Here is a 9,635-nt window from a genome sequence, read left to right on the forward strand (position 1 = left end):
CCACCTTTATTCTTTTCTTTACAATAAGGCTTTCAAATAAGTCATGGTTGTACGGCAGTGAAGCATCGGTGTTGAACACTGATGTCATGCTGTCGATGATGATGATGATGATTGCTCCATGGGACTCAGTTCAAATGCACGCGATCTGGGAGATTTATAGTGTACCTCAGTAACTGGCCTCAATAAGACACGCCTGTCGAGTGAGTATCACTTGCATACAGCTGGATGACTGCGCTTCTGGCGAATACTGTTTTGAAGTTTCAGTCATTGTGCAAAATCTTAACTACGGACGTCGTTTGTTTCGCTCCTGAATACAAATGATTTGTGAGGTTATTGTGGCCGTTACCAGTCCACATCGGCTAACCGCACTCATCCGTACCTTCAGCTGAAAACTCCATCGAAAGGTAACTTTCTGAATGGGTGGCATGCCGCGTGTTATTTTCTTTGTCACTGGTTTTCTGTACTGCCTGAGTGCATTGGTCCTTTTTAACTAACCACACATGACGTTTGCTTGACACTTGCCATATTGCTTTCTGATGAACTCATTTGTGGAAACACACCTATGGATATACATGGGCCTCCCGTTTACTCAGTTTTTTGTTGTGTTGCAGTCAGCTTCCTGTTCTGCTTTGTTTCGTGTTCCGTTGATCCAGATTATTCACTTTACTGCTGTTATGAGTATGGAGGTGTCGCCAGTTGTGTATGGATAACTTGGATGCATGTTCCTTTACTCGCATTGACTGAGTATCCCGTGCCGTCAGTCTTCATTACATTAAATGTCCCATCTATTCCAGGATTCACGACCGATGCAGAAACTTTCATTTCGTATGATTGTGCTGGTAGATGCGTAGGATCGTGTTTTATCGGTTCATTCGTTGCTACTGCACCGTTACTGTCTCCTAGTGTAGGATAAACATGCTTATTTGACATGTATTAATGCGGTAAGCTGTGCGCAATGAACCTTGGGTTGGTATCTACGCTAGGCTCCACCAGCGCAGATCGTGCATACCTTCTTGACTTAAACATTGCCAAAAATACTGAAAGCTTGTATGAATGCCTGTTGATGGGTCCAGAGACGACTTTACACATATCCTTCGACTTCCTATTTAGGATCCGTCCACCATTTGAGTCCAACAACTCGTTTCGTGTGCTATCGATCAACTTCGGAGTATTTTCATTTCACAGTCTAGATGCCGAAAGCATTCTCCCTTGCAGTGGTATGCTTCAATAGCGGATCCTGAAAAGCAACAGCTCCAGAAGAACAGACGAGCATCCCTTTCGTTGGAAGTGTGGTTGCTACAAAATCGGGTGGTTTATTGGTCAGTAGAGCTGTCAACCAAGTTACAAACTAAGAAATTAATTAATCAATGACAGAGAAGGTATTAGAAACTGTCCAGCAGGAATGTACCTTAGGTGATGATATCTCCACGGTGACAAAACGTTTGCACTGCAGCCACGTGGACAAACATATAGCCAAACACCTGATCTGAATATTTCTACTTTACAGTTTGAATGCTGGTCATGTACANGCAGGAATGTACCTTAGGTGATGATATTTCCACGGTGACAAAACGTTTGCACTGCAGCCACGTGGACAAACATATAGCCAAACACCTGATCTGAATATTTCTACTTTACAGTTTGAATGCTGGTCATGTACAGTTGTTAGCGTATGTGATACCGGTCAGCTGTAGAGTGTACAGCGGCCTTCCTCGTCAAACACAACTTCGTGTTGCCTGCTGACCATTCCTGAGAGTGAGCAGGTATCCCCATTTCTGCATGATGCCTCCGCTTGGGTAGATTACTGTTTTTCTAATCGTATGTATTGTCTTTCATTCCGCTAAGTGCATAATCAATCATCTTTATGTCTTCTCCACCTAGACCTTCCTTCAGTCCACCGGAGACCGGAAGATTGACTTAGAAAGTGGCACTGGACCTTTCTTGTATGGTTCATTCCGTACATGTCACTGTGATCGTTATTCCCAAACCCCGAAATCGGCTTCCTATTCGCCACTGTTTCTCCCAGTTTACCTACTTCCCGGAACTCTCCATATGATCAGTCGGGGGAAACATTGATCGTTCATTCCGAAGATATGTACTCGTATTTTTCGTTATTTCTCTTGTTTGTATATATATAAGTGATTTACTTACAACGGATGATGCAATTGCTTTTTCAAACCCATTAGGCTGCCCTCTTTGGGATCTTTAAGATGATTTTCTTTTAGGTAGATTGTGATGGATAGATTTGCTTTGGGCCAACTGCCACGAGCTGAACTGAAACAAGCGTGATTAGAACTGCATTTCGTACAGGTGTTTCTGAGCCGCTTCAATAATTTTTCAGAAATCACTGTTGGTATATCCGAAGTTCCACCTCGGACGATTGATACCTAGCGTTCTCTGCGGTAGCGTCGGTCACGTTGCGTATCAGTTATTTGGTCGCGGGGTATAACCGCAAATCTGAGATGTATGAATATACGTTCATCTCATGGTGCATTGGAGTGGTACGAAACTGATCATGCTGAGCATGTTCGCCTGGGGCGTGTAATTGGGTCAGGTAGATTCAACACCCGAAAATGAACTAGGATAACCAGAGCAACAAGTAGGTGGACCTTGGTACCTGTTCCATAGATTGTGTGATTCCGATTGGGTCAATCCAGACGCGGTTTGCCAAAAATGACTTAAACGCGCTCGAAAGCCCGGTATACTAGCGCAAATCCTCTTAAGGGATGTCTAAGTAATTCTTTGCAACTTTAGTGGGATATTCAGTGAGCTGTTGGTTGTCCTGTCACTAGGGAGTACACTCCCTTTTGAAACTGCGCGATTACCATGTGTTGGTCCGGCTCGTATTTCACTTGTTTTGACTAACGATCCCCACAACTATAATTATGAGTTGCGTACCGTGTATTGGGCGGCAACTGCGTGGGAACCCACATGGGAACTAAGTCGATGGTTTTCACTGTTTACAGGTGCATCCTTATGACGCAGGCGACGGGCGTTCATCACTCTCTCTGATTTACCAAGAAGCTACTCCAGCGTACATGTTTAGCTGAATACAAACTCGGTGGTAATTTGTAAGGCAATTCATTGGAGAAATGGTTGGGGGCTCTGTGACAAACACTGCGGTCTTTCCAGTTTTTCGGTCCCCAGGAATGAATGGACTTGATCATCATAAGGGACAGCACGACACAAGTGTTCAACACCAATGCTTCACTGCCGTACAACCGTGATTTAATGGAAAGCGTTATTGTGAAGAAAAGGACAAAGGTGGACGGGGTAGGGACTTGGTGCTAGCTTGCTACAATCATGCCTACGTTCCTACACCTCCAGACATTCATTCATTCAGACAATCTGGATAGGAACTGACAACGATTGGCAGTCATATCTTGCAGTGTCACCGATCAGGCGCAAAGGGGATGACGCGGTTCCTATCCTGGAAAGCGAGTAGTAGTCCCGCTACCCAAACAGTCTCACAGCCATACAACGAAGCATCCTTCATTGTGGACTGATACGTCCCTCTTTGGCGTCATTAATGCCTCAGATTAGAAAACGTGACCTGAGCCTTCTAGATTTGTGCATTGATCTCATGTGTTACGCCACAATGCAGCAAGTGATGAGTTCAAAAGTCGTGCGTATTAGAAGTGTGCCGTTCCAGACTAACGTTTCACCGAGTATTTCTCTGATAAAAACCCCCTTCGCTCATATCTATTTCAAATCACTATCGCAGGCGGACATGTTAGGATATTTGTTACAATATGCCGGTAGCCGAATGCAGCAAGGGGTCGTGAATAAGCTGAGCTACGACCAAATGGCCTTAGCACGGTTATCACAGGAGTGAGTTTCAGGGATCATAGATAAAAACTAGCGACGGATCCGACGTCCTAGCTTGAACGGGTGCGGAAAACTTGAGCGAGAAGCTTCGGATCGTTTGGTTAGCTTCTCACTTGCTCCGTACTAAGTCTGACAAGTAGCGGACCAAAGTGCTTGTACTGAAGACTTCATACAGTGAAAACCGACGACTTCCGATTCAACCGATCGTCTAGTTGTGTGGCGCTATGCATCCTATTGATAAAATAAACGAAGGGAGCTCCACATTTCATTCTAGAACATAGCGTGGTCACACAGCAGGTCACCAGATCGGTTATTTCCAGGCTACGGTTCGTAGCCAAGGGGTCATTGGGCTTACATTGATTCTATTAACAAGTCACGTAGCACAGGCGCAGACAATGTTAGCCAAGCCGTTATTTCTCTCACTTTTCCTGTTTTCCAAGTAGGTACCCCAGCAGATGAAATTCAATTTGTATCAATGTTACCACGACCAGATTATCCAAGCTGGTCGCCGATGCCAAACCGATCGATCGCATCGCAACAAAAAAGCTTTCATTTTCGGACGTTCCGACAGCACCCGGTTGAAATGTCAAGGTAGCTTGACAGTGTCCGCAAAAATCTAGAGGTGACTAGATGCTTTACGGGATGTGCAACGCTTGACAGTTCGGAAAATGCTTAACACTGGGCCATGTTCAGTTTTGTCGAGGCACTTTGAAATTTCATCAAGCTTCGTTAAGAAACTTGCTGAAAAATACCACTGAAAGGGTCGAATATAGTGCTCACAATGATCCAAGCAAAAACAGAAATATTTATTTAGTAGATAAGTATTTTGCAGTAAAAACAAACACAGCCATAGGGAAGAACAATGCGTTATCCAAAACGAATTGAGTGATGAAACAGCGCCTTGAACGAGTAATTTCATAAATTCGGGGTTTCACATTTTGAGACGACGAATCTCGTCCGTGGAGAAATCGGTTCTGTGGAAATGGAGACAAAAGGTGTCTAACTCCGAAAAAACATGCAATTTGACGAAATAGATTTACGTCGGACGGAACCCCTCTGCAGCATAGCGTCCAGCGCGAAGCCTGACTAGAAATGGTCTACTGTGTACCCATACGAAAAGCGTTTCCACCCTCCTGGTAGTAACAGCCACGCGAAATCCTGTCTACCTGGCTAGTTGCAGGGTTTGTCTTGCAAGATAAAATATAACCGTAAACGTGACCTCAGGTGCCATTCACGACAAACCGCCGTTTTATAACAATCTACAGCGGCACCTCTGCGGTGACAGTACTGTCATGAGTTGATGCAGAGAGATTTCACTGTCAGAAGGCCATCGGGTAAACAGAACTAGAACAGAGGGCATGTTAGCTCTCAAAGAGCTCTGTTGGGTTGTACACTCATGATGTAAACTATAAATTAATAGCAGTGAATAAACAGTTTCCTGTTGACTGCTGGGGTTTGTTCGAACCGCTTGACAGTACTAGATCGCACTAGGAGAACGTCTAGAAACCCAGTAATTTCAAGTCGATACTGACCTACTGCGTCGGAGCTACCGATCATGTAACCCAGCTACTACCCGCAGTAGAGTGAAAGCAAACATTCGAGTGAAGTACCTCGAAATGGATTAGTCGTGTGTGTTCACAGCACATACTGAACGTTTGGAGGGGGAGCATCCATCACAAACAACATATATCTCAGTTGTTTTCAACCCGAAGTATAAACAAAAACAATGACAATGAAAACTAACATTTTAAGTCGAGGAGACACCAATTAGCTCTATGCAGCATTTCTCGTGAAGAAAGCTCCAAGAGAGGTGAGCTGTTTAAAATACTGAAAAAAACCATCAACCACATCGGAAATGAATGGAGACCAAACTAGAAATCAGTTGGCAGATAAGTCTCTATGGTTCTGAAGATACTAACTGTCATCCAGTGACTCAAAGGGTTCTGCGAATTGTGAGGAACGTGAGGCAGCTGTGTTGCGGAGTCGAAGTTGTTCCTGGAGTTCTGACATTAACAATGTCCTATCTGGGCCTGTCAGACCCACGATGCATACGTAATGCCACCAATGTATGGCGTCTTGGAGCTCATGGGATAAGAGTAGGCTAGGATAGAAAATGCAGAAAACGTCGACAAAGATTGCGGTCGCTTCCCCCAGCTTCCTCACCTTCATCAGCGTTACGACGACCCTTTTGGTAGATACTACACGGATCCCCGAACCAACAGTGTGAAATATCTATCTATCTAGTCCAAACTTGCAAAAACTTAGATTTAAAACAGTTTCCGTTCCTTATCCGTAGGTTTGCTAATGGATATGCCACGTCACACTGGTTTCCTCTTTCTTGTTGTTAGGTTCTTGAAACACTTCTACGGAATTGCAATAAATGGATAGACCGTGATGCAGATGAACACCCTTATTCGCGCTTTAGTAGCACAGATTAGACAGCAGTTCACATGGCTAAAAAAAATACCAGATGCATAGAATTCAGCAGAAAAAACTCGCGTCAGTGGGGATTTTTTCAGTGTCCCATGTGACTACGAGGACTTAGGTCAGATCGACAATTGAATTCAGTGTGTCTCTGTGGCGCGATTTTAAGCCTGAGGAATACATAACAACGGTGCGCGCAGCAAATGTTAGCTAAATACGTGTTTTCATGCAAGGTGCATTCAGCTTATTTGTCACCGCGCCCACAATAATTGACCATTCCTTCCGGAAACCACTGCATATATGGTGGCCCGATACCTTCTCCCGTTAATGCTAGCAATGATGTGAGTTTAAACAACCGACTCATGTATTTACACAAAGATGTCGGTTGTCATTGGGACTAGTTATGGGAGGCAACTCACCAACGGCTCGTTCGTTTGTTAACAGGTAAATACCAACTCATTAATATTGAGCGAAGAGATGAAACTCACGATATGTGAAGTGCATTAGTTCAGCTTAAGTGTCCACTGTAAAGCCGCCTATGGGTGCATGCATTATCTACTGGAATCTAACAGCGAAACCAATGCAATGCTACATATAAAGCTGGATGCCATGTGCAGTATTATGTGGAGAAGTAGAAATAGTTGTCAAAGTTCTCAGAATTTAGGCTAGCATGGGACGCCTTCTCTAGTTTCAGAGAAAGGTTGACTATCATTGTCCAATCATCATCATCGACATCATGACATCAGTGTTCAACACTGATGCTTTACTGCTTCATTGTCCAAACGTTGAACCTAATACCCAATATCACTGTGGTTGGATTAAACTTCTTAGGAACTTCACAGTACTTAAGTATTCGTATCACGGTTCAAGGGAAGCAGGACATGTGGACGCCCAACTGTCTGAAACAGCCTCCTGGCACACAACGTTACTAGGCCTCAACAAATTGCACGTCAGTCACAAATGCATCAGCCTAAAGAAATTGTCACAACTGCAGTATCTCAGCCGTACAACCCACGCGTCAACAAGGGAATCACTGAATTCGAGTTTAGCACCTAGCGGACTAAATGAGCAGGACAATGCCCCATAACTTGGGGAAACAAAAGTTTCCCGAGGCGTCGAAAACTGGACTTTACGCTGATGCGAGCGCCTGGTGAGAATGTGTGGTGAGAAAGTATTCACAGAAGTAAAGTGGCAGAAAATCATTTCGATGTACGCGTAACATTCGTCTTCCTTAGAAAGCAACAATTCCACTCCGAAAACTGTGACGGCGTTTCAATATTTCTAGTTGTGACGAATATTCGTGCATAATCTCCAGTAAAATTTTCCATAGAGCGTGCATATCTCCTACCCCGTTCTTCATGGAAATATGAATCTTCAGTGACCTGTTTTGTGGAACATATGATTTTTGATTAGGTTGTTAAATTAGCTACAAACGGTTCGTGACCTACCGGTATGTTGGCCTACACAGGGACACTGCCACACACTGAGGATATCAACTAGACGGGTTACGAAACAAATGCATAAAACCTGCCAAGCTCAGCGAACAAATCAACCACCGACCTCAATCTGAGCTATCAACTCTCCCCTCTGGGTGAGACCTTTTTACAACGCCGCACCGACTGTGTGTCCCAGTGTTTTTTTCAGATGCATTGGTGTATTCCCGCGGATACGGTGACCACCTTGAAGACAAAAACAGGGCTGGATTGGGGATAATCGAAATAGTGCACCAATTTTAGGACTGGAAAGCCCATCATCATTGCGTTGACCTTGTTCGCTCGGAACCTAACAAATTCTCGTTCTGAATTATCTATAGCCGATTACAGTTGTGAAATGTGATGAAACACGAAGATGTAGTGCATTATGGGAAAGCAGCAGTTACCGAGGTTGCTTTGTCTCTTGATAGGCGTTCGCCACATCATTCGAACCGAAGTACGAAACAGCTTATTCAAAGGAGTGACATGCATGAAGTGGTTTCTGATCCAAAAGCACTTAAGACCACACATCTTCACACAGTGTCTGGTTGAAAAACGGGCAAGCACTAAAACATCGTGACAGTACTACTGGCATCTAACGACGCCACTTATCACAACTCCCGTTTTGACACGACCATATCGCTGTATATGTCACTCATTGCCCACACGATCACCTCTCGAACACGACTGAGTTAAAGATTGAAATAAACAAGGACCAGACAGATTTGTCTGCCAAATAAAATGCTGAGTTCACACCCAGTGGTACACAATCACTTTGGAATACCTTAATCTAACCGTGATAATCAGCTCAGTCTGGTGTGCGTTGAACTTGCTACCCCTAAAGATATCACAACGAACTGAAGGACAGCTCACCGAAGTGACAGGATTCGACGGACTTCATTCGGAAGCAAGCGCCAATTCGGGCTATTCCAGTAGAATGTCACCTCGTCAACCTGAGTTGAAATAAATAAAGTGAAAAGAAGTTGAAATTGAATATAAAATCTGTAATGATACCATCTGATCCGTACTTTGGCCTACACAGTCTAAATAGGGTGGGGCGTTCGTTTCACGGATATTCAGGCGATCAGTTGATGAATCAGGTCCTTAATCTACAGAGAGACAGTGAAAGAATATCTACGAACCCACATTGAAGCCTTTGTTAGCATAACAAAACAGAAGCAGTACAACACTGCGTGGTGAACATCACAAATTTTCCCATCATGCAAGGACTTGAAGTAGCTTCGAATGTGTAAAACGCTATAGAAGACAACAGAGCATAATAACGCACAAATACCACTGAGCCTCATGTACAGAAAAATCTACTGATAGTTAGATGACCTACGATTGTGGACGAGGAAAAGATGTTTTTCGTTAGGTGCAATGAGATTCAACTAACGAACAGAAGACCGTTAGGGTTGTCCCCCTCGACCAAAAAACACCAAGAAATCGCTTGATGTTCATTTGAGTGATACTATCTTCGTAGAGCGGGCCATAATAAGTCCATCCGTTTGAATAGTTTCGATAAATTTAGATTTCTCTCAGGGATGAGAACCCTCCATTAAAAAAATCACTCACCTTATCCAAGTTGAGCAAGTTACATATTTGTAGCAGCCGCGTGAAGTGGTCCCGTAATGCAGTGTACGTAATGCTGGTTAGGTAGGCGAATAGGCAACGCATTTCTTTCTCCAACTGTATCGCACCAAACTGGCAAGCGGAAAAAAAAACAGGAGACAGCGTATGATAGAGAATGGAGGAGATGCCCTCCACAAATGATGGGAAGCAAGGGTCCGAAACAAATCACATAACGAAAATGAAAAGACTGAGAACAGCACTCATTTGCAAATCAATTTGGTTTTCGCAAGAGACTCAAGCGAATCTCTCGTTTATGACGCTCTTCAACTGAATGTGTTG

At 43.9% G+C, this 9,635-nt stretch overlaps 3 protein-coding genes across 3 annotated transcripts in view; 2 read left to right on the top strand and 1 right to left on the bottom strand.

Annotated features, from left to right (window-relative positions):
* The window catches only part of T265_08414 (hypothetical protein), a gene marked incomplete at both ends in the record, with an annotated part of 30,137 nt that extends 28,006 nt beyond the window's left edge, over nt 1-2,131 (top strand). The window contains one exon of the mRNA XM_009174213.1: nt 1,882-2,131. Coding sequence (XP_009172477.1) covers nt 1,882-1,916 — 35 coding nt within the window. The remainder of the gene's footprint in view (nt 1-1,881) is intronic.
* A 1,022-nt stretch (nt 2,132-3,153) lies between these two features.
* The window catches only part of T265_08415 (hypothetical protein), a gene marked incomplete at both ends in the record, with an annotated part of 8,157 nt that continues 1,675 nt past the window's right edge, over nt 3,154-9,635 (top strand). The window contains 2 exons of the mRNA XM_009174214.1: nt 3,154-3,273; nt 4,272-4,419. Of these exons, the coding sequence (XP_009172478.1) occupies nt 3,154-3,273; nt 4,272-4,419 (268 nt within the window). The remainder of the gene's footprint in view (nt 3,274-4,271; nt 4,420-9,635) is intronic.
* Nucleotides 4,632-9,635, bottom strand: part of T265_14567 (hypothetical protein) — a gene marked incomplete at both ends in the record, with an annotated part of 45,457 nt that continues 40,453 nt past the window's right edge. Inside the window, 3 exons of the mRNA XM_009174228.1 lie at nt 4,632-4,802; nt 8,598-8,677; nt 9,300-9,428. Of these exons, the coding sequence (XP_009172492.1) occupies nt 4,760-4,802; nt 8,598-8,677; nt 9,300-9,428 (252 nt within the window). The remainder of the gene's footprint in view (nt 4,803-8,597; nt 8,678-9,299; nt 9,429-9,635) is intronic.

This window comes from Opisthorchis viverrini, assembly GCF_000715545.1.
Source record: "Opisthorchis viverrini unplaced genomic scaffold opera_v5_220, whole genome shotgun sequence".
In the NCBI taxonomy this organism is placed as follows: Eukaryota; Metazoa; Platyhelminthes; class Trematoda; order Opisthorchiida; family Opisthorchiidae; genus Opisthorchis; species Opisthorchis viverrini.